Source organism: Eucyclogobius newberryi, unplaced genomic scaffold, assembly GCF_026437365.1.
Source record: "Eucyclogobius newberryi isolate DKJ021-1_F unplaced genomic scaffold, fEucNew1.0.hap1 SCAF_13, whole genome shotgun sequence".
In the NCBI taxonomy this organism is placed as follows: domain Eukaryota; kingdom Metazoa; phylum Chordata; class Actinopteri; order Gobiiformes; family Gobiidae; genus Eucyclogobius; species Eucyclogobius newberryi.
The window spans coordinates 2,935,939-2,961,594 of NW_027315757.1; the positions used below are offsets into that span (position 1 = coordinate 2,935,939).

Sequence of the window (25,656 nt, forward strand, 5' to 3'; positions counted from 1 at the left end):
CGGGAGGTGCTGGAGCCAGAGTCCTCCTGCTTTGAGGGGGAGGTGCTGGAGCCAGAGTCCTTCAGCTTTTAGAGGGAGGTGCTGGAGCCAGAGTCCTCCAGCTTTGAGAGGGAGGTGCTGGAGCCAAAGTCCTCCTGCTTTTAGAGGGAGGTCCTGGAGCCAGAGTCCTCCTGCTTTTAGAGGGAGGTGCTCGGGCCAGAGTCCTCCAGCTTTGAGGGGGAGGACCTGGAGCCAGAGTCCTCCTGCTTTGAGAGGGAGGTGCTTGAGCCAGAGTCCTCCAGCTTCAAGAGGGAGGTACTGGGGCCAGAGTCCTCCTGCTTTGAGAGCGAGGTGCTGGAGCCAGAGTCCTCCAGCTTTGAGAGGGAGGTGCTGGAGCCAGAGTCCTCCTGCTTTTAGAGGGAGGTGCTGGAGCCAGAGTCCTCCAGCTTTTAGAGGGATGTGCTGGAGCGAGAGTCCTCCAGCTTTGAGAGGGAGGTCCTGGAGCCAGACTCCTCCTGCTTTGAGAGGGAGGTGCTGGAGCCAGAGTCCTCCTGCTTTTAGAGGGAGGTGCTGGAGCCAGAGTTCTCCAGCTTTGAGAGGGAGGTGCTGGAGCCAGAGTCCTCCTGCTTTGAGAGGGAGGACCTGGAGCCAGAGTCCTCCAGCTTTGAGAGGGAGGTGCTGGAACCAGAGTCCTCCTGCTTTTAGAGGGAGGTGCTGGAGCCAGAGTCCTCCAGCTTTGAGAGGGAGGTGCTGGAGCCAGAGTCCTCCTGCTTTGACAGGGAGGACCTGGAGCCAGAGTCATCCAGCTTTGAGAGGGAGGTGCTGGAGCCAGAGTCCTCCAGCTTCAAGAGGGAGGTGCTGGAGCCAGAGTCCTCCTGCTTTGAGAGCGAGGTGCTGGAGCCAGAGTCCTCCAGCTTTGAGAGGGAGGTGCTGGAGCCAGAGTCCTCCTGCTTTTAGAGGGAGGTGCTGGAGCCAGAGTCCTCCAGCTTTTAGAGGGATGTGCTGGAGCGAGAGTCCTCCAGCTTTGAGAGGGAGGTCCTGGAGCCAGAGTCCTCCTGCTTTGAGAGGGAGGTCCTGGAGCAAGAGTCCTCCTGCTTTGAGAGGGAGGTCCTGGAGCCAGAGTCCTCCTGCTTTGAGAGGGAGGTGCTTGGGCCAGAGTCCTCCAGCTTTGAGAGGGAGGTCCTGGAGCCAGAGTCCTCCTGCTTTGAGAGGGAGGTCCTTGAGCCAGAGTCCTCCTGCTTTGAGAGGGAGGTCCTGGAGCCAGAGTCCTCCAGCTTTGAGAGGGAGGTGCTGGAGCTAGAGTCCTCCTGCTTTGAGCGGGAGGTGCTGGAGCCAGAGTCCTCCTGCTTTGAGAGGGAGGTCCTGGAGCCAGAGTCCTCCTGCTTTGAGAGGGAGGTGCTTGGGCCAGAGTCCTCCAGCTTTTAGAGGGAGGTCCTGGAGCCAGAGTCCTCCTGCTTTGAGAGGGAGGTCCTGGAGCCAGAGTCCTCCTGCTTTGAGAGGGAGGTCCTTGAGCCAGAGTCCTCCTGCTTTGAGAGGGAGGTCCTGGAGCCAGAGTCCTCCAGCTTTGAGAGGGAGGTGCTGGAGCTAGAGTCCTCCTGCTTTGAGCGGGAGGTGCTGGAGCCAGAGTCCTCCTGCTTTGAGAGGGAGGTGCTGGAGCCAGAGTCCTCCAGCTTTGAGAGGGAGGTGCTGGAGCCAGAGTCCTCCTGCTTTGAGGGGGAGGTGCTGGAGCCAGAGTCCTTCAGCTTTTAGAGGGAGGTGCTGGAGCCAGAGTCCTCCAGCTTTGAGAGGGAGGTGCTGGGGCCAGAGTCCTCCTGCTTTTAGAGAGAGGTGCTGGAGCCAAAGTCCTCCTGCTTTTAGAGGGAGGTCCTGGAGCCAGAGTCCTCCTGCTTTTAGAGGGAGGTGCTCGGGCCAGAGTCCTCCAGCTTTGAGGGGGAGGACCTGGAGCCAGAGTCCTCCTGCTTTGAGAGGGAGGTGCTTGAGCCAGAGTCCTCCAGCTTCAAGAGGGAGGTACTGGGGCCAGAGTCCTCCTGCTTTGAGAGCGAGGTGCTGGAGCCAGAGTCCTCCAGCTTTGAGAGGGAGGTGCTGGAGCCAGAGTCCTCCTGCTTTTAGAGGGAGGTGCTGGAGCCAGAGTCCTCCAGCTTTTAGAGGGATGTGCTGGAGCGAGAGTCCTCCAGCTTTGAGAGGGAGGTCCTGGAGCCAGACTCCTCCTGCTTTGAGAGGGAGGTGCTGGAGCCAGAGTCCTCCTGCTTTTAGAGGGAGGTGCTGGAGCCAGAGTTCTCCAGCTTTGAGAGGGAGGTGCTGGAGCCAGAGTCCTCCTGCTTTGAGAGGGAGGACCTGGAGCCAGAGTCCTCCAGCTTTGAGAGGGAGGACCTGGAGCCAGAGTCCTCCAGCTTTGAGAGGGAGGTGCTGGAACCAGAGTCCTCCTGCTTTTAGAGGGAGGTGCTGGAGCCAGAGTCCTCCAGCTTTGAGAGGGAGGTGCTGGAGCCAGAGTCCTCCTGCTTTGACAGGGAGGACCTGGAGCCAGAGTCCTCCAGCTTTGAGAGGGAGGTGCTGGAGCCAGAGTCCTCCAGCTTCAAGAGGGAGGTACTGGGGCCAGAGTCCTCCTGCTTTGAGAGCGAGGTGCTGGAGCCAGAGTCCTCCAGCTTTGAGAGGGAGGTGCTGGAGCCAGAGTCCTCCTGCTTTTAGAGGGAGGTGCTGGAGCCAGAGTCCTCCAGCTTTTAGAGGGATGTGCTGGAGCGAGAGTCCTCCAGCTTTGAGAGGGAGGTCCTGGAGCCAGAGTCCTCCTGCTTTGAGAGGGAGGTCCTGGAGCAAGAGTCCTCCTGCTTTGAGAGGGAGGTCCTGGAGCCAGAGTCCTCCTGCTTTGAGAGGGAGGTGCTTGGGCCAGAGTCCTCCAGCTTTGAGAGGGAGGTCCTGGAGCCAGAGTCCTCCTGCTTTGAGAGGGAGGTCCTTGAGCCAGAGTCCTCCTGCTTTGAGAGGGAGGTCCTGGAGCCAGAGTCCTCCAGCTTTGAGAGGGAGGTTCTGGAGCTAGAGTCCTCCTGCTTTGAGCGGGAGGTGCTGGAGCCAGAGTCCTCCTGCTTTGAGAGGGAGGTGCTGGAGCCAGAGGCCTCCAGCTTTGAGAGGGAGGTGCTGGAGCCAGAGTCCTCCTGCTTTGAGGGGGAGGTGCTGGAGCCAGAGTCCTTCAGCTTTTAGAGGGAGGTGCTGGGGCCAGAGTCCTCCTGCTTTTAGAGAGAGGTGCTGGAGCCAAAGTCCTCCTGCTTTTAGAGGGAGGTCCTGGAGCCAGAGTCCTCCTGCTTTTAGAGGGAGGTGCTCGGGCCAGAGTCCTCCAGCTTTGAGGGGGAGGACCTGGAGCCAGAGTCCTCCTGCTTTGAGAGGGAGGTGCTTGAGCCAGAGTCCTCCAGCTTCAAGAGGGAGGTACTGGGGCCAGAGTCCTCCTGCTTTGAGAGCGAGGTGCTGGAGCCAGAGTCCTCCAGCTTTGAGAGGGAGGTGCTGGAGCCAGAGTCCTCCTGCTTTTAGAGGGAGGTGCTGGAGCCAGAGTCCTCCTGCTTTGAGAGGGAGGTGCTGGAGCCAGAGTCCTCCTGCTTTTAGAGGGAGGTGCTGGAGCCAGAGTCCTCCAGCTTTTAGAGGGAGGTCCTGGAGCCAGAGTCCTCCTGCTTTGAGAGGGAGGTCCTGGAGCCAGAGTCCTCCTGCTTTGAGAGGGAGGTCCTGGAGCCAGAGTCCTCCTGCTTTGAGAGGGAGGTCCTGGAGCCAGAGTCCTCCTGCTTTGAGAGGGAGGTGCTTGGGCCAGAGTCCTCCAGCTTTGAGAGGGAGGTCCTGGAGCCAGAGTCCTCCTGCTTTGAGAGGGAGGTCCTGGAGCCAGAGTCCTCCTGCTTTGAGAGGGAGGTCCTTGAGCCAGAGTCCTCCTGCTTTGAGAGGGAGGTCCTGGAGCCAGAGTCCTCCTGCTTTGAGAGGGAGGTCCTGGAGCCAGAGTCCTCCTGCTTTGAGAGGGAGGTCCTGGAGCCAGAGTCCTCCAGCTTTGAGAGGGAGGTGCTGGAGCCAGAGTCCTCCAGCTTTGAGAGGGAGGTGCTGGAGCCAGAGTCCTCCTGCTTTGAGAGGGAGGTGCTGGAGCCAGAGTCCTCCAGCTTTTAGAGGGAGGTCCTGGAGCCAGAGTCCTCCAGCTTTGAGAGGGAGGTGCTGGAGCCAGAGTCCTCCTGCTTTGAGAGGGAGGTCCTGGAGCCAGAGTCCTCCTGCTTTTAGAGGGAGGTCCTGGAGCAAGAGTCCATCTGCTTTTAGAGGGAGGTGCTGGGGCCAGAGTCCTCCTGCTTTTAGAGGGAGGTGCTGGAGCCAAAGTCCTCCTGCTTTTAGAGGGAGGTTCTGGAGCCAGAGTCCTCCTGCTTTGAGAGGGAGGTGCTGGGGCCAGAGTCCTCCAGCTTTGAGAGGGAGGTGCTGGAGCCAGAGTCCTCCTGCTTTGAGAGGGAGGTGCTGGAGCCAGAGTCATCCAGCTTTGAGAGGGAGGTCCTGGAGCCAGAGTCCTTCAGCTTTGAGAGGGAGGTGCTGGAGCCAGAGTCCTCCAGCTTTGAGAGGGAGGTGCTGGAGCCAGACTCCTCCTGCTTTGAGAGGGAGGTGCTGGAGCCAGAGTCCTCCAGCTTTTAGAGGGAGGTCCTGGAGCCAGAGTCCTCCTGCTTTTAGAGGGAGGTCCTGGAGCCAGAGTCCTCCAGCTTTGAGAGGGAGGTGCTGGAGCCAGAGTCCTCCAGCTTTGAGAGGGAGGTGCTGGAGCCAGAGTACTCCAGCTATGAGAGGGAGGTGCTGGGGCCAGAGTCCTCCAGCTTTGAGAGGGAGGTGCTGGAGCCAGAGTCCTCCTGCTTTGAGAGGGAGGTGCTGGAGCCAGAGTCATCCAGCTTTGAGAGGGAGGTCCTGGAGCCAGAGTCCTTCAGCTTTGAGAGGGAGGTGCTGGAGCCAGAGTCCTCCAGCTTTGAGAGGGAGGTGCTGGAGCCAGACTCCTCCTGCTTTGAGAGGGAGGTGCTGGAGCCAGAGTCCTCCAGCTTTTAGAGGGAGGTCCTGGAGCCAGAGTCCTCCTGCTTTTAGAGGGAGGTCCTGGAGCCAGAGTCCTCCAGCTTTGAGAGGGAGGTGCTGGAGCCAGAGTCCTCCAGCTTTGAGAGGGAGGTGCTGGAGCCAGAGTACTCCAGCTATGAGAGGGAGGTGCTGGAGCCAGAGTCCTCCAGCTTTGAGAGGGAGGTGCTGGAGCCAGAGTCCTCCAGCTTTGAGAGGGAGGTGCTGGAGCCAGAGTCCTCCAGCTTTGAGCGGGAGGTGCTGGAGCCAGAGTCCTCCAGCTTTGAGAGGGAGGTGCTGGAGCCAGAGTACTCCAGCTATGAGAGGGAGGTGCTGGAGCCAGAGTCCTCCAGCTTTGAGAGGGAGGTGCTGGAGCCAGAGTCCTCCAGCTTTGAGAGGGAGGTGCTGGAGCCAGAGTCCTCCAGCTTTGAGAGGGAGGTGCTGGAGCCAGAGTCCTCCAGCTTTGAGCGGGAGGTGCTGGAGCCAGAGTCCTCCAGCTTTGAGAGGGAGGTGCTGGAGCCAGAGTCCTCCAGCTTTTAGAGGGAGGTGCTGTAGCCAGAGTCCTCCAGCTTTGAGAGGGAGGTGCTGGAGCTAGAGTCCTCCTGCTTTGAGCGGGAGGTGCTGGAGCCAGAGTCCTCCTGCTTTGAGAGGGAGGTCCTGGAGCCAGAGCCCTCCAGCTTTTAGAGGGAGGTGCTGGAGCCAGAGTCCTCCAGCTTTGACAGGGAGGTGCTGGAGCCAGAGTCCTCCAGCTTTTTTAGAGGGAGGTCCTGGAGTCAGAGTCCTCCTAGTTTGAGAGGGAGGTCCTGGAGCCAGAGTCCTCCAGCTTTGAGAGGGAGGTGATGGAGCCAGAGTCCTCCAGCTTTGAGAGGGAGGTGCTAGAGCAAAGTCCTCCTGCTTTGAGAGGGAGGTGCTGGAGCCAGAGTTCTCCTGCTTTGAGAGGGAGGTGCTGGAGCCAGAGTCATCCAGCTTTGAGAGGGAGGTGCTGGAGCCAGAGTCCTCCTGCTTTGAGAGGGAGGTCCTGGAGCCAGAGTCCTCCTGCTTTGAGAGGGAGGTGCTGGAGCCAGAGTCCTCCTGCTTTGAGAGGGAGGTCCTGGAGCCAGAGTCCTCCTGCTTTGAGAGGGAGGTCCTGGAGCCAGAGTCCTCCTGCTTTGAGAGGGAGGTGCTTGGGCCAGAGTCCTCCAGCTCTGAGAGGGAGGTGCTGGAGCCAGAGTCCTCCAGCTTTGAGAGGGAGGTGCTGGAGCCAGAGTCCTCCTGCTTTGAGAGGGAGGTGCTGGAGCCTGAGTCCTCCTGCTTTGAGAGGGAGGTCCTGGAGCCAGAGCCCTCCAGCTTTGAGAGGGAGGTGCTGGAGCCAGAGTCCTCCTAGTTTGAGAGGGAGGTCCTGGAGCCAGAGTCCTCCAGCTTTGAGAGGGAGGTGCTGGAGCCAGAGTCCTCCAGCTTTGAGAGGGAGGTGATGGAGCCAGAGTCCTCCAGCTTTGAGAGGGAGGTGCTAGAGCAAAGTCCTCCTGCTTTGAGAGGGAGGTGCTGGAGCCAGAGTTCTCCTGCTTTGAGAGGGAGGTGCTGGAGCCAGAGTCATCCAGCTTTGAGAGGGAGGTGCTGGAGCCAGAGTCCTCCTGCTTTGAGAGGGAGGTCCTGGAGCCAGAGTCCTCCTGCTTTGAGAGGGAGGTGCTGGAGCCAGAGTCCTCCAGCTTTGAGAGGGAGGTCCTGGAGGCAGACTCCTCCTGCTTTGAGAGGGAGGTGCTGGAGCCAGAGTCCTCCTGCTTTTAGAGGGAGGTGCTGGAGCCAGAGTTCTCCAGCTTTGAGAGGGAGGTGCTGGAGCCAGAGTCCTCCAGAGTCCTCCAGCTTTGAGAGGGAGGTGCTGGAGCCAGAGTCCTCCAGCTTTGAGAGGGAGGTCCTGGAGCCCGAGTCCTCCTGCTTTGAGAGGGAGGTGCTGGAGCCAGAGTGCTCCTGCTTTTAGAGGGAGGTGCTGGAGCCAGAGTCCTCCAGCTTTGAGAGGGAGGACCTGGAGCCAGAGTCCTCCTGCTTTGAGAGGGAGGTCCTGGAGCAAGAGTCCTCCTGCTTTTAGAGGGAGGTGCTGGAGCCAGAGTCCTCCAGCTTTGAGAGGGAGGTGCTGGAGCCAGAGTCCTCCAGAGTCCTCCAGCTTTGAGAGGGAGGTGCTGGAGCCAGAGTCCTCCAGCTTTGAGAGGGAGGTGCTGGAGCCTAAGTCCTCCAGATTTGAGAGGGAGGTCCTGGAGCCAGAGTCCTCCTGCTTTGAGAAGGAGGTGCTGGAGCCAGAGTCCTCCTGCTTTGAGAGGGAGGTGCTGGAGCCAGAGTCCTCCAGCTTTGAGAGGGAGGTCCTGGAGCCAGAGTCCTCCTAGTTTGAGAGGGAGGTCCTGGAGCCAGAGTCCTCCAGCTTTGAGAGGGAGGTGCTGGAGCCAGAGTCCTCCAGCTTTGAGAGGGAGGTGCTGGAGCAAAGTCTTCCTGCTTTGAGAGGGAGGTGCTGGAGCCAGAGTCCTCCTGCTTTGAGAGGGAAGTCCTGGAGCCAGAGTCCTCCTGCTTTGAGAGGGAGGTGCTGGAGCCAGTGTCCTCCAGCTTTGAGAGGTAGGTGCTGGAGCCAGAGTCCTCCTGCTTTGAGAGGGAGGTCCTGGAGCCAGACTCCTCCTGCTTTGAGAGGGAGGTGCTGGAGCCAGAGTCCTCCAGCTTTGAGAGGGAGGTGCTTGGGCCAGAGTCCTCCAGCTTTGAGAGGGAGGTGCTGGAGCCAGAGTCCTCCTGCTTTTAGAGGGAGGTGCTGGAGCCAGAGTCCTCCAGCTTTGAGAGGGAGGTGCTGGAGCCAGAGTCCTCCTGCTTTGAGAGGGAGGACCTGGAGCCAGAGTCCTCCTGCTTTTAGAGGGAGGTGCTGGAGCCAGAGTCCTCCAGCTTTGAGAGGGAGGTGCTGGAGCCAGAGTCCTCCAGCTTTTAGAGGGAGGTCCTGGAGCCAGAGTCCTCCTGCTTTGAGAGGGAGGTCCTGGAGCCAGAGTCCTCCTGCTTTGAGAGGGAGGTCCTGGAGCCAGAGTCCTCCTGCTTTGAGAGGGAGGTGCTTGGGCCAGAGTCCTCCAGCTCTGAGAGGGAGGTGCTGGAGCCAGAGTCCTCCAGCTTTGAGAGGGAGGTGCTGGAGCCAGAGTCCTCCTGCTTTGAGAGGGAGGTGCTGGAGCCAGAGTCCTCCTGCTTTGAGAGGGAGGTCCTGGAGCCAGAGTCCTCCTGCTTTGAGAGGGAGGTGCTGGAGCCAGAGTCCTCCTGCTTTTAGAGGGAGGTGCTGGAGCCAGAGTCCAGCAAGTACATCTCAGACGTGTTAGTGCCACATGAACCATCTCAGACTCTGAGGACCTCAGTGGCCGTCCTCCTGCTGGTGCCAGAGTCAGGACTAAACATGGACCGGCCTCCTGCTGGTGCCAGAGTCAGGACTAAACATGGCCCGGCCTCCTGCTGGTGCCAGAGTCAGGACTAAACATGGACCGGCCTCCTGCTGGTGCCAGAGTCAGGACTAAACATGGACCGGCCTCCTGCTGGTGCCAGAGTCAGGACTTAACATGGACCGGCCTCCTGCTGGTGCCAGAGTCAGGACTAAACATGGACCGGCCTCCTGCTGGTGCCATAGTCAGAACTTAACATGGACCGGCCTCCTGCTGGTGCCAGAGCCAGGACTAAACATGGACCGGCCTCCTGCTGGTGCCAGAGTCAGGACTAAACATCGACCGGCCTCCTGCTGGTTCCAGAATCAGGACTAAACATGGACCGGCCTCCTGCTGGTGCCAGAGTCAGGACTTAACATGGACCGGCCTCCTGCTGGTGCCAGAGCCAGGACTAAACACGGACCGGCCTCCTGCTGGTGCCAGAGCAGGACTAAACATGGACCGGCCTCCTGCTGGTGCCAGAGTCAGGACAGGTCTTTGCACTCTTATATTTTGTCTTAAACTGTTTTGTGATTTCTGTCTTTTCTTTGTGATTTGAATGGATTTTTTCTAGTTGTGTGAAGCACTCTGAATCTTCTTGTGTATGAAATGTGCGACACAAATAAACTTTCCTTACATGTGTTTACATGTACACAAATATGTGTAGATTTAAAAGAAGGCATGCTCACAGTGGGTAATCGAGCCAAGGTTCCACTTTTGTCCACACAAAATATTGACACACACACACACACACACACACACAGACACACACACACACACACACACATATACACAACACACACACATATACACAACACACACACATATACACACACACACACACACACATACATATACACAACACACACACACACACATATACACATACACAACACACACAGACACACACACACACACACACACACACACACACTGTTCCGGGTGCGTCTTGGAGGCGGTGGTGCTCCGGGGCCAGTGCGCGTCACTGGTTCAGGCATGTGGTCCAACAGGTTTGATGAGCGTTAACGTGCGGAAGTAGCTCCACAACAAGAACTAGAAGTGCCTCAAACTGTGTGTGTCTGTTTGCTCCAGAGAACTGTGTTGTGTAACTGTGTTGTGTTGTTGAGGCGCTTGGGCAGAACAAGACAGTAAGTTGTGTTTTTATTACAGATGACTCTTCTCACATTTGTGCTAAGCTGATGCTCTGCGTCCTCAGTGAGCGCCTGGGCGGAGGGGCTTCTGTGGACCGCGCTGGGCCTGCTGCAGTGCGCATGCTGCTCGGTGCTGCACAGACGCGCTTCAGGTACGTCTGCTCCTGCTGCAGCCTGCAACACACTACACACTACACACTACTCACTGCACACTACACACTACACACTACACACTACTCACTGCACACTACACACTACACACTACACACTACTCACTGCACACTACACACTACACACTACACACTACACATTACACACTACACACTACACACTACTCACTGCACACTACACAGTACACACTACACACTACTCACTGCACACTACACACTATACACTACACACTATTCACTACTCACTACTCACTGCACACTGCTCACTGCACACTACACACTACACACTACACACTACACACTACACACTACACACTACTCGCTACTCACTACTCACTACTCACTGCACACTACTCACTGCACACTACACACTACACACTGCACACTACACACTACACACTACACACTACACACTACACACTACTCACTGCACACTACACACTACACACTACACACTACACACTACACATTACACACTACACACTACACACTACTCACTGCACACTACACAGTACACACTACACACTACTCACTGCACACTACACACTACACACTACTCGCTACTCACTACTCACTACTCACTGCACACTACTCACTGCACACTGCTCACTGCACACTACACACTACACACTACACACTACACACTACACACTACACACTACTCGCTACTCACTACTCACTACTCACTGCACACTACTCACTGCACACTACTCACTGCACACTACACACTACACACTGCACACTGCACACTGCACACTGCACACTGCACACTACACACTACACACTACACACTGCACACTGCACACTGCACACTACTCACTGCACACTGCACACTACTCACTGCACACTACACACTACACACTACACACTACTCACTACTCACTACTTCCCACGAGACAGCGAGCGAATGTCTGTGTGAAGTAATAACTGATCGTGCTCTGTGCCGTTCTCATGACAAAGAGTTTCAAACAGTCTGTGATTCAATGGCGGAGATTGGATGAAATGTATCATCTTCACAGCATCTTCATCCATAACAGAACTTAAATCAGGGCTTAAATCTTGCTAGCCAATGCTTCTGGATGAATAATACAATGCATCCATTTAATGTCGGGATTTACCTTTTTCACGTGTCCAAACAGTCCTTTCACGCCCCGTCATCGCAGCCGTCAGCACAGATGTGGCTGCAGGTTTTCCACTGCAGATCATGCTCTTTGAAAAAGATGGTCAATGACCTGGAACAATTCTTCCCCAGTTGTCTTTCCTGGCAGCGTTTTGCAAAATAAGATATGCTCCTTTATGTCCGACACATCTTTGTAATGCACGAAGAACAGGAGCTGAGCTTGTCCACTCACGTCTGTCATCTCATCCAGCTGCAAAGTGACCAGCACCTTTCATTTTGTTCACCACTTGTTCAGTATTAGCAGACACATCATTGATCCGGCGGGATACGTGTTCCACAGGGGAACTTTCTGGTCAAGCATCATTTCAGCCCAAGCAGTCGCTGCAGGAGAATGAGGCTGTTTGGATGAAGCTCCAGCAGGATCCGGTGTGAGCCTGGAGACACATTCACCATCACAGTCGGACTGGACTTGACTTCTCACAGCTTCTGTAAAACTCTGCACTTTGATCAACTCTCCCTGAGTGTTCATGTGCGATGTGTCCCCGGTGTATACACTACACACTAACTACACACTAACTGCACACTATACACTACACACTAACTACACACTATACACTACATACTAACTACACACTAACTGCACACTAACTACACACTAACTACACACTATACACTACACACTAACTACACACTAACTGCACACTATACACTACACACTAACTACACACTATACACTACACACTAACTACACACTAACTGCACACTAACTACACACTAACTACACACTATACACTACACACTAACTACACACTAACTGCACACTATACACTACACACTAACTACACACTATACACTACACACTAACTACACACTAACTGCACACTAACTACACACTAACTACACACTATACACTACACACTAACTACACACTAACTACACACTAAGTACACACTGCACAATAACTACACACTACACACCAACTACACACTAACTACACACTATACACTACACACTAACTACACACTAACTACACACTAACTACACACTAACTACACACTACACACTAACTACACACTACACACTAACTACACACTAACTACACACTACACACTACACACTAACTACACACTAACTACACACTAACTACACACTAACTACACACTACACACTAACTACACACTACACACCAACTACACACTAACTACACACTAACTACACACTACACACTAACTACACACTACACACCAACTACACACTAACTACACACTATACACTACACACTAACTACACACTACACACTAACTACACACTAACTACACACTAACTACACACTACACACTAACTACACACTACACACTAACTACACACTGACTACACACTATACACTACACACTAACTACACACTAACTACACACTACACACCAACTACACACTAACTACACACTATACACTACACATTAACTACACACTAACTACACACTACACACCAACTACACACTAACTACACACTATACACTACACATTAACTACACACTACACACTAACTACACACTAACTACACACTAACTACACACTATACACTACACACTAACTACACACTACACACTAACTACACACTAACTACACACTACACACTAACTACACACTACACACTAACTACACACTACACACTGACTACACACTATACACTACACACTAACTACACACTATACACTACACACTAACTACACACTACACACTATACACTACACACTAACTACACACTATACACTACACACTACACACTAACTACACACTACACACTATACACTACACACTATACACTACACACTAACTACACACTAACTACACACTACACACTAAACACTACACACTACACACTACACACTCACTACACACTACACACTAACTACACACTATGCACTACACACTACACACTACACACTAACTACACACTACACACTATACACTACACACTAACTACACACTATACACTACACACAACACACTACACACTAACTACACACTATACACTACACACTATACACTACAAACTAACTACACACTATACACTGCACACTATACACTACACACTACACACTATACACTACACACTACACACTACACACTAACTACACTAACTACACACTAACTACACACTATACACTACACACTACACACTAACTACACACTATACACGACACACTATACACTGCACACTAACTACACACTACACACTAACTACACACTATACTCTACACACTATACACTGCACACTAACTACACACTACACACTGCACACTAACTACACACTATACACTACACACAACACACTACACACTAACTACACACTATACACTACACACTATACACTACAAACTAACTACACACTATACACTGCACACTATACACTACACACTACACACTATACACTACACACTACACACTACACACTAACTACACTAACTACACACTAACTACACACTATACACTACACACTACACACTAACTACACACTATACACGACACACTATACACTGCACACTAACTACACACTACACACTAACTACACACTATACTCTACACACTATACACTGCACACTAACTACACACTACACACTGCACACTAACTACACACTACACACTAACTACACACTATACACTACACACTACACACTACACACTAACTACACTCTATACACTACACACTAACTACACACTACACACTAACTACACACTATACACTACACTCTATACACTACACACTAACTACACACTACACACTAACTACACACTATACACTACACTCTATACACTACACACTAACTACACACTACACACTAACTACACACTATACACTACACTCTATACACTACACACTAACTACACACTACACATTATATGCACCATACGCTATACACTTCACATTACACACTATAATACAAATAATGAATTAATTGCTTTTGACTTTAATCTTATAAAATGACGACTTTAATGTCTGTAATGTTATGACTTTATTCTCGTAGTGCCTGCATTTTTGTATTTTGTGGAACTCTATTGTACCAACCTCCCTTTTCTTTGAATAGTTGTAGGGTTTTGAATTGGATGATTATCATTATTAGTTTATTTGAACTAGGACAGTGCATATTAACCTGCATTTCTGTAAAAGGACAGTAGTAGCTGTAGCTTAGCTAGTTCAACTGTTGTCCCAGGCAAGGTGTAACATGCCAGAAATATGGAACTTCCGAATGAGAATCAGAAAAGGTTTATTGCCATTGTCAAAGAACAGAATTCACAAACATAAGAACTTGCTTTGGTGATTCGATGCAATGTAAAACAATGAACAATGATAAAACAACCTGTATAAGTCAAAAAGAAAAACAATAAAATCTGCAACAGGATTCAATTCAAAGCCCAAAATCACAACAGCAGTTGTCTCGGAGGTCGACAGTGAAAAACGGATTAAACAGTGTCCATGGGGACGAGGGGCGATGTCCCAGGGTCCCCTGTCCTTAGACCCTCCTTCTCTGCCAAGAAAAACTACAAAAAACCTCCTTGGGATAAACAAGGCAACGATAAATAGGCTACGATAAAAAATAAAATATTCTTAATATGTACACATATTTACAGTGAACAGTGCTGAGGGTGATTAAATAATGGTCGAAGTGACAGTGTTGAGGAAGTGTTCATGAGTCCAAGAGCAGAGGGAAAGAAACTGTTCTTATGACGAGAGGTTCTGGTCCGGATGGACCGTAGCCTCCTGCCAGAGGGGAGTGGCCTCCTGCCTGAGGGGAGTGGCCTCCTGCCAGAGGGGAGTGACCTCCTGCCTGAGGGGAGTGGCCTCCTGCCAGAGGGGAGTGGCCTCCTGCCTGAGAGGAGTGTCCTCCTGCCTGAGGGGAGTGGACTCCTGCCAGAGGGGAGTGGCCTCCTGCCTGAGAGGAGTGTCCTCCTGCCTGAGGGGAGTGGACTCTGTCTGAGGGGAGTGGCCTCCTGCTTGAGGGGAGTGGCGTCTTGCATGAGGGGAGTGGCCTCCTGCCAGAGGGGAGTGTCCTCCTGCCTGAGGGGAGTGGACTCTGTCTGAGGGGAGTGGCCTCTTGCATGAGGGGAGTGGCCTCCTGTCTGAGGGGAGTGGCCTCCTGCTTGAGGGGAGTGGCCTCCTGTCTGAGGGGAGTGGCCTCCTGCTTGAGGGGAGTGGCCTCCTGTCTGAGGGGAGTGGCCTCCTGTCTGAGGGGAGTGGCCTCCTGCTTGAGGGGAGTGGCCTCCTGTCTGAGGGGAGTGGCCTCCTGCCTGAGGGGAGTGGCGTCTTGCATGAGGGGAGTGGCCTCCTGTCTGAGGGGAGTGGCCTCCTGCCTGAGGGGAGTGGCCTCCTGCCTGACTGAGGGGAGTGGCCTCCTGCCTGAGGGGAGTGGCTCAAATAGTCCATGTCCAGGGTGAGAAGGGTCAGCAGTGATCAGACCTGCTCGTCCCAGAGTCCTGGAGACGTCCAGGTCCTGCAGAGATGGAAGTCTGCAGCCGAACACTTTCTCAGCAGAGGGCGCTGTAGTCTCTGTTTGTAATTTTTTGCTTAGCTCTTTGGTCGTGGCAGGTAAATTTGGAGTATCCAGAACATTTATGTTTTTCTTCTATGTTTCCTAGATTATGTTTGAAAATGTTTTTGTAAAAGGATTGTTTTTGGTCTTTTTTGGTTAAAATTACATTATTCTGCCTATCTCATATTTTAAAAATGGTTCTCTCTGTCTCTTTTCCAAGCTTCCAAGCTAATAATTTGGAACAATTTGAACTACTTTCAATGTTTGTTGTTTATTTGTATTATTTCCTGTGAGGCCAGATCTATAATTGTCAAGAAATTACACATGAATCAATGCTATTACTTAACAGTCAGAGAACATAATTCAACTTAGAATATTAAACGACACAGAAACGTCAGTCTTTTGTGTGGCTTGCAAGGGAGAGGAAGGCTTAGCCGCGTCAAGATGTTGTAAGCAACCTGAACGACTTTCCAAAATCACTCTCAGCGTTCCTCCCTCTTACAAGTCATTTTATTAAAATCACACATAAAAAGGAGGCGGGTCACATTTCTCATTGGTCAGCTTCACATCAAGGCACTTGTCTTTTACGACTCTTTGGTATTATCTTTAGAGATAGAAACCTTGGTGAATGTTCTACCCATCTGGTCCCCAGGATGGGAGGAACATTCCTCACGGCTGCTTCTACAACATCTTCACACATGTTATTAGAAATACATGCCTTTCCCTCCCCCCAGGCTAATGATGCAGATAACTTTTAACACACAAATATAATCATATATTTACATTTTATCACAATAATAGACTAGGAGAGGCGAGGATCGTTCTCAAGGTCTTTATTTGGTGCGTAGAGGGAAAACAGGCGAAACAGTAGCTCGTTGTATTCTCTTGCTCCTGAGTCCGTCCTCCCACAGTGAACTGTGGTTAAGCTGTTGCTTGGGTCTGATGTAATGGCCTGATGTCAGCTTTAAGACTGCACCAGATCACACATCATGAGGAAGCACATATGTTCCATATCATCAATATAAACAAGATAAATGCATGACAACAGCTTGTCAACATCAGTTTTATAAATTGTGGGTTATTGAGTAGACCAGAATTAAATCTCCAATGTGTCTATTTTTTCTATTCCAGATCTACAGTAATGTAAATAGGAGCATAATCAATTAGATCGATTGTACCTGTGTCTACGTCTGTACTTTTTGTATCTTTGTTGAAAATAAAAAAGTAGTCTATTCTAGTATAGAGCTTATGCGGATTGGAAAAATGTGTATATTGGTGGACATTAGGATTCATCTCTTTCCAGATATATATGAATAAATTATCTATTAATTTGTGAAACTCATTATTTATACATTTACCAGTACTTTGAGAGTATATCTAATGCTGGCTTAACATGTAAGTTCCAGTCTCGGCCACGGACAAGGGTTTTCTCAGAGTGGTTTGCAATCAACTTACATTTATCAAAGTAAACACGCTTCCATTAAAAGTTCCTTTGACCAGTACAAATCTGCCATCTTTATCTTTGTGTTCAAAACTCTGTTCAAAGACTATTCTGCTTGAGATCAATATGGCCACGCCCCTCTTATGTTTGCCCCTGTATGAGGAGTAGTAAAGTCTGTTAGAACCTAATGTAGGTCAAGTCATTTAAATGGGTTTCTTTTAGGTATATAATAGCTATTTTTTCTTTTCTGATCTATATTAGTATATTTTACGGCTTAATTGGACTCATTGTGCAATTAACATTAAAATATGCTAATTGTAATTTTTCTGATGCCATTGTATTAACCATGTTGAAATCGTTCTTCGAACACAACACACAGGAACCATATCAACAGAACAGAACAAACTACTGTAATTGCCAAAAAAATCATCATGCCTAAGACATGCAAAGAGCCCACAGACTGACCATAAAATAGATCAGAAAGACAGCTGTGCCCTTAGTGTCCTCTGGAATACCGACAACCCGCAGATTTAATCTCTGACAACGATTCTCGAGGTCCTCCACTTGTTTAGTCAGTGCAAGTACCTGGTTTGTCAAGTGTGCCACTTTAGCTTGTAATGTAATGTAATGTATGTGTCCTTCCAATTTACAGATCTCATTCCCGCTGCTGTTGCTCGGGTGTTCAGTTCTTTGCACCCACTGCCTTTGTAACCCTGTCAGTTATCTACAGCAAAGCAGCCATAATTGCAGGGTCTATCTTGCTCCTCCGTAGCTTGTGCCGGAGCTTGAGGCGGAACTTGAGCTGGAGCTTGAGCGGGAGCGGTACCTGTGCTGGAGAGGGATGTGGGGGCTGCGGTACCTGTGCTGGAGAGGGATGTGGGGGCTGTGGTACCTGTGCTGGAGGGGGATGTGGGGGCTGCGGTACCTGTGCTGGAGGGGGATGTGGGGGCTGCGGTACCTGTGCTGGACGGGGATGTGGGGGCTGCGGTACCTGTGCTGGAGAGGGATGTGGGGGCTGCGGTACCTGTGCTGGAGAGGGATGTGGGGGCTGCGGTACCTGTGCTGGAGAGGGATGTGGGGGCTGCGGTACCTGTGCTGGAGAGGGATGTGGGGGCTGCGGAACCTGTGCTGGAGAGGGATGTGGGGGCTGCGGTACCTGTGCTGGAGAGGGATGTGGGGGCTGCGGAACCTGTGCTGGAGAGGGATGTGGGGGCTGCGGTACCTGTGCTGGAGAGGGATGTGGGGGCTGCGGAACCTGTGCTGGAGAGGGATGTGGGGGCTGGCGCTGAAGCTTAGTGTCCAGACTGTTTTTGGAATGGAGTTAAAAGTACTGGTAGTGGAATTCTGGGCCATTTTATCTGAAAGCCGGAAGGTCAACAAAAATGTCCCTACTTTCCCCCTCTTCTGTAGTTTATTCCTTTACAAGTTCTGAAGTGCATATTTCCTCCTGCACACTTTAACAGGTCTGTTTGTGTGTGTGTGTGTGTGTGTTTGCATGTGTGTGTGTGTGTGTGTGTGTATGTGTGTGTGTGTGTATATGTGTGTGTGTGTGTGTGTATGTATGTGTGTGTATGTGTGTGTGTGTGTGTATGTGTGTTTGTGTGTGTGTCTGTGTGTCCGTGTGTGTGTGCCTCTGTGTGTGTGTGTGTGTGTTTGCGTGTGTGTCTGTGTGTGTGTGTCTGTGTGTGTGTGTGTTCAGGTGTGCTGAGCCTGGACCCACAGGAGGCCAGCTCCTTCCTCTCCCGCTCGCTGCTCTACAACAGTTGGGACTTTGAGCTGCTGGTGGCGGACGATCTGCAGAGGGAGTGTGTGGAGGAGCTGTGCAGCTATGAGGAGGCCCGCGAAATCTTTGAGGACCCCGTTCAGACGGTAACATGCTCCCACACACACACACACACACACACTCTCAGCATGCTTAAGTTCACTCTCAACACGCTCGTGTTCACTCTCAACACGCTCGTGTTCACTCTCAGCACGCTCGTGTTCACTCTCAGCACGCTCGTGTTCACTCTCAGCACGCTCGTGTTCACTCTCAGCACGCTCGTGTTCACTATCAGCACGCTCGTGTTCACTCTCAGCACGCTCGTGTTCACTCTCAGCACGCTCGTGTTCACTCTCAGCACGCTCGTGTTCACTATCAGCACGCTCGTGTTCACTATCATCACGCTCGTGTTCACTCTCAGCACGCTCGTGTTCACTCTCAGCACGCTCGTGTTCACTCTCAGCACGCTCGTGTTCACTCTCATCACGCTCGTGTTCACTCTCAGCACGCTCGTGTTCACTATCAGCACGCTCGTGTTCACTCTCAGCACGCTCGTGTTCACTATCAGCACGCTCGTGTTCACTCTCAGCACGCTCGTGTTCACTCTCAGCACGCTCGTGTTCACTCTCAGCACGCTCGTGTTCACTATCAGCACGCTCGTGTTCACTATCATCACGCTCGTGTTCACTCTCAGCACGCTCGTGTTCACTCTCAGCACGCTCGTGTTCACTCTCAGCACGCTCGTGTTCACTCTCATCACGCTCGTGTTCACTCTCAACACGCTCGTGTTCACTCTCAACACGCTCGTGTTTACTCTCAGCACGCTCGTGTTCACTCTCAGCACGCTCGTGTTCACTCTCAGCACTCTCGTGTTCACTCTCAGCACTCTCGTGTTCACTCTCAGCACTCTCGTGTTCACTCTCAGCACGCTCGTGTTCACTCTCAGCACTCTCGTGTTCACTCTCAGCACTCTCGTGTTCACTCTCAGCACTCTCGTGTTCACTCTCAACACGCTCGTGTTCACTCTCAGCACTCTCGTGTTCACTCTCAGCACTCTCGTGTTCACTCTCAGCACTCTCGTGTTCACTCTCAGCACGCTCGTGTTCACTCTCAGCACGCTCGTGTTCACTCTCAGCACTCTCGTGTTCACTCTCAGCACGCTCGTGTTCACTCTCAGCACGCTCGTGTTCACTCTCAGCACTCTCGTGTTCACTCTCAACACGCTCGTGTTCACTCTCAGCACTCTCGTGTTCACTCTCAGCACTCTCGTGTTCACTCTCAGCACGCTCGTGTTCACTCTCAGCACTCTCGTGTTCACTCTCAGCACGCTCGTGTTCACTCTAAGCACGCTCGTGTTCACTCTCAGCACACTCGTGTTCACTCTCAGCACGCTCGTGTTCACTCTAAGCACGCTCGTGTTCACTCTCAGCACTCTCGTGTTCACTCTCAGCACGCTCGTGTTCACTCTCAGCACTCTCGTGTTCACTCTCAACACGCTCGTGTTCACTCTCAGCACGCTCGTGTTCACTCTCAGCACTCTCGTGTTCACTCTCAGCACGCTCGTGTTCACTCTCAACACGCTCGTGTTCACTCTCAGCACACTCGTGTTCACTCTCAGCACGCTCGTGTTCACTATCAGCACGCTCGTGTTCACTCTCAGCACTCTCGTGTTCACTATCAGCACGCTCGTGTTCACTATCAGCACGCTCGTGTTCACTCTCAGCACGCTCGTGTTCACTCTCAGCACGCTCGTGTTCACTCTCAGCACACTCGTGTTCACTCTCAGCACTCTCGTGTTCACTCTCAACACGCTCGTGTTCACTCTCAGCACGCTCGTGTTCACTCTCAGCACTCTCGTGTTCACTATCAGCACGCTCGTGTTCACTATCAGCACGCTCGTGTTCACTCTCAGCACGCTCGTGTTCACTCTCAGCACGCTCGTGTTCACTATCAGCACGCTCGTGTTCACTCTCAGCACGCTCGTGTTCACTCTCAGCACGCTCGTGTTCACTCTCAGCACGCTCGTGTTCACTCTCAGCACGCTCGTGTTCACTATCAGCACGCTCCCTGTTTTCTCCAAGGCAAAGGATTCTCTCGACATATCGAAGCTTTTCATGTGACAATCTTTTAGAATCTAGTAAAAAACCAGACCTTTTGTAATCAAGACCTTGAATCTCAGGTCAGTTCTATTTGATACAAAATAAATTAAGATATGTTAAGATTAAATTAAGACCAAGAGAGATAAAAATATAAAAGAGATCTAATAAAACAATCGAAACTAAAACACATATGAACCAAATTTTTTTCGAAATTTGCCAAAAAATGTCGGATTTGCTCATTTGAATTGTTTCTAAAATCCAATATAATGTCTGTTCAATATTTGATGTTGGTGTATTTTGTGTCATTTTTTGTGAGGGCCTTTTTGCTGCCTTCAGGAGGAGGCTCCAGAGATATTTGCCGATTGGATCCATGGCAGGAGTCCTGAGGCCCAAATACATTTAAATACATTCAATGTTTCAGTCTAATAGCTATGATTGTCATTACTCGGTTTAATTTCTTGCTTATAATAACTCCTTATTAGTAAAAACCTATAAAAGTCCTGTTCCTCTAAGTCAAAGGATTCTTTCACCTCATCAAAGTTCTTCAGATGATTCTCCTTTACAATCTGGTGAAAGACCTTTAGACCTTTTGTTGTCCAGACTTTAAACCTTGAGTCTGAGCTGTAGGTGTGAAGACAACCAGTTTAAGATTGTAACATCTTTGTTCAGTTTGTATGTTTTGATCAGCTCCTTCCATGTTGTAAGAACAGATTTCACCCAAGGATTCTCCACCTCCTCCTCATGACTCAAGCGTCTGTCATCTGCAGTAAGACCTGTACAGGAACCCCCGGCACCACATGACTCTCAGTATAAGACCTGTACAGGAACCTCAGGCACCACATTACTCTCAGTATAAGACCTGTACAGGAACCCCCGGCACCACATGACTCTCAGTATAAGACCTGTACAGGAACCCCCGGCACCACATGACTCTCAGTATAAGACCTGTACAGGAACCCCCGGCACCACATGACTCTCAGTATAAGACCTGTACAGGAACCCCCGGCACCACATTACTCTCAGTATAAGGCCTGTACAGGAACCCCTGGCACCACATGACTCTCAGTATAAGACCTGTACAGGAACCTCAGGCACCACATGACTCTCAGTATAAGACCTGTACAGGAACCCCCGGCACCACATGACTCTCAGTATAAGACCTGTACAGGAACCCCCGGCACCACATGACTCTCAGTATAAGACCTGTACAGGAACCCCCGGCACCACATTACTCTCAGTATAAGACCTGTACAGGAACCCCCGGCACCACATGACTCTCAGTATGAGACCTGTACAGGAACCCCCGGCACCACATGACTCTCAGTATAAGACCTGTACAGGAACCCCCGGCACCACATGACTCTCAGTATAAGACCTGTACAGGAACCCCCGGCACCACATGACTCTCAGTATAAGACCTGTACAGGAACCCCCGGCACCACATTACTCTCAGTATAAGGCCTGTACAGGAACCCCTGGCACCACATGACTCTCAGTATAAGACCTGTACAGGAACCTCAGGCACCACATGACTCTCAGTATAAGACCTGTACAGGAACCCCCGGCACCACATGACTCTCAGTATAAGACCTGTACAGGAACCCCCGGCACCACATGACTCTCAGTATAAGACCTGTACAGGAACCCCCGGCACCACATTACTCTCAGTATAAGACCTGTACAGGAACCCCCGGCACCACATGACTCTCAGTATGAGACCTGTACAGGAACCCCCGGCACCACATGACTCTCAGTATAAGACCTGTACAGGAACCCCCGGCACCACATGACTCTCAGTATAAGACCTGTACAGGAACCCCCGGCACCACATGACTCTCAGTATAAGACCTGTACAGGAACCCCCGGCACCACATTACTCTCAGTATAAGGCCTGTACAGGAACCCCTGGCACCACATGACTCTCAGTATAAGACCTGTACAGGAACCTCAGGCACCACATGACTCTCAGTATAACACCTGTACAGGAACCCCCGGCACCACATGACTCTCAGTATAAGACCTGTACAGGAACCCCCGGCACCACATGACTCTCAGTATAAGACCTGTACAGGAACCCCCGGCACCACATTACTCTCAGTATAAGACCTGTACAGGAACCCCCGGCACCACATGACTCTCAGTATGAGACCTGTACAGGAACCCCCGGCACCACATGACTCTCAGTATAAGACCTGTACAGGAACCCCCGGCACCACATGACTCTCAGTATAAGACCTGTACAGGAACCCCTGCCACCACATGACTCTCAGTATAAGACCTGTACAGGAACCCCCGGCACCACATGACTCTCAGTATAAGACCTGTACAGGAACCTCAGGCACCACATGACTCTCAGTATAAGGCCTGTACAGGAACCCCCGGCACCACATGACTCTCAGTATAAGACCTGTACAGGAACCCCCGGCACCACATTACTCTCAGTATAAGGCCTGTACAGGAACCCCCGGCACCACATGACTCTCAGTATAAGACCTGTTCAGGAACCTCAGGCACCACATGACTCTCAGTATAAGACCTGTACAGGAACCCCCGGCACCACATGACTCTCAGTATAAGACCTGTATAGGAACCTCAGGCACCACATGACTCTCAGTATAAGACCTGTACAGGAACCCCCGGCACCACATGACTCTCAGTATAAGACCTGTACAGGAACCCCCGGCACCACATGACTCTCAGTATAAGACCTGTACAAGAACCTCAGGCACCACATGACTCTCAGTATAAGAACTGTACAGGAACCTCAGGCACCACATGACTCTCAGTATAAGACCTGTACAGGAACCCCCGGCACCACATGACTCTCAGTATAAGACCTGTACAGGAACCTCAGGCACCACATGACTCTCAGTATAAGACCTGTACAGGAACCCCCAGCACCACATGACTCTCAGTATAAGACCTGTACAGGAACCTCAGGCACCACATGACTCTCAGTATAAGACCTGTACAGGAACCTCAGGCACCACATGACTCTCAGTATAAGACCTGTACAGGAACCTCAGGCACCACATGACTCTCAGTATAAGACCTGTACAGGAACCCCCAGCACCACATGACTCTCAGTATAAGACCTGTACAGGAACCTCAGGCACCACATGACTCTCAGTATAAGACCTGTACAGGAACCCCCAGCACCACATGACTCTCAGTATAAGACCTGTACAGGAACCTCAGGCACCACATGACTCTCAGTATAAGGCCTGTACAGGAACCCCCGGCACCACATGACTCTCAGCATAAGACCTGTACAGGAACCCCCGGCACCACATTACTCTCAGTATAAGACCTGTACAGGAACCTCAGGCACCACACGACTCTCAGTATAAGACCTGTACAGGAACCCCCGGCACCACATTACTCTCAGTATAAGACCTGTACAGGAACCTCAGGCACCACATTACTCTCAGTATAAGACCTGTACAGGAACCCCCGGCACCTCATGACTCTCAGTATAAGACCTGTACAGGAACCTCAGGCACCACATGACTCTCAGTATAAGACCTGTACAGGAACCTCAGGCACTACATGACTCTCAGTATAAGGCCTGTACAGGAACCCCCGGCACCACATGACTCTCAGCATAAGACCTGTACAGGAACCCCCGGCACCACATGACTCTCAGTATAAGACCTGTACAGGAACCCCCGGCACCACATTACTCTCAGTATAAGACCTGTACAGGAACCTCAGGCACCACACGACTCTCAGTATAAGACCTGTACAGGAACCCCCGGCACCACATTACTCTCAGTATAAGACCTGTACAGGAACCTCAGGCACCACATTACTCTCAGTATAAGACCTGTACAGGAACCCCCGGCACCTCATGACTCTCAGTATAAGACCTGTACAGGAACCCCCGGCACCACATGACTCTCAGTATAAGGCCTGTACAGGAACCCCCGGCACCACATGACTCTCAGTATAAGGCCTGTACAGGAACCCCTGGCACCACATGACTCTCAGTATGTTTCCTTTGAGCTTCATATTCTGGGTCACATCAGCAACGCTCTGATCTGAGCTGAAATAAAGTCATTTTTCAAATCTAACCCTCCTTTTGTTACATAATTGTAAAGTTTTGAATGGATATAAGGTTTATTTCCTTGCCACACAAATGCTGAGAATGTTTTATTCCACTCATCAAACAGCCGGTTTGGGGATGGAACAGATATAGATACCTGGGCATAAACATTTTTATAGTTTAAATCCTTCGGCTTATAAGGTTCCATTTTTCAAGATCTTTTTTATAGTAGTAAAAAGAGGAGTATAACTTTTCTCCAGAATAGATGCTAGGTCTCTGTGGAGAACTGTGTAGTATCATTTTCCTCCAGATAACTCTTAATGTTTTTAGGGTCATTAAGCAGCTGCATTGAACCTCCACAGTGTGTTTCTTCATCTTTCCTCCAAATCTACAGAAATGTAGACAGGAACATGATCGCTTAGGTCTATTGTGCCTGTATTTGCGTCAGTGATTTTACATCTGTCTTTATTGAGAACAAAAAAGGAGTAAAATTGTATGCGAATTAGAAAAAATGGGTATACATCCCTCCAGATGTCAATCAATCCTATATTCTTTAATGGGATACGGAACTTTATTGTTGCTCCAGTGGCTATGGAGTTCGACACGTCTGATTTAGCTGAATCGCCGCCACAGGGTTACCTCAGAGTGGGAACCCTGAACTTGTTCACGGATCCCTTGTTCTTCCTCTTTGGGATCAGGTGGGTCAAACGATGATTTAAAGCCAGGTTTGGCAGAGGCTGCGTCAGCTCAAAGCGTCGCCATAACCAGTCAATTTAAAGAACTTTTCTTTTGTGAAGAAAAGAGGGGTATCCTTTTTCTCTTGGATTGTTGATGGTAGAAAAATATTCAGTTGTATCTTCTGGATATCTTTATCATCTTTATTTATTTTAGGAAAAAACGAAACGTTTCGACAGTCATCCGAGAGTCATTC

The 25,656-nt window shown here is 50.9% G+C and overlaps 1 protein-coding gene across 1 annotated transcript in view; it reads left to right on the plus strand.

Annotated features, from left to right (window-relative positions):
- The first annotated feature begins 9,454 nt into the window (after nucleotides 1–9,454).
- The window catches only part of prrg2 (proline rich Gla (G-carboxyglutamic acid) 2), a 30,930-nt gene continuing 14,728 nt past the window's right edge, over nucleotides 9,455–25,656 (plus strand). Inside the window, exons 1-3 of the mRNA XM_072442086.1 lie at nucleotides 9,455–9,556; nucleotides 9,625–9,711; nucleotides 18,519–18,688. Coding sequence (XP_072298187.1) covers nucleotide 9,556; nucleotides 9,625–9,711; nucleotides 18,519–18,688 — 258 coding nt within the window. The 5' untranslated portion in view covers nucleotides 9,455–9,555. The remainder of the gene's footprint in view (nucleotides 9,557–9,624; nucleotides 9,712–18,518; nucleotides 18,689–25,656) is intronic.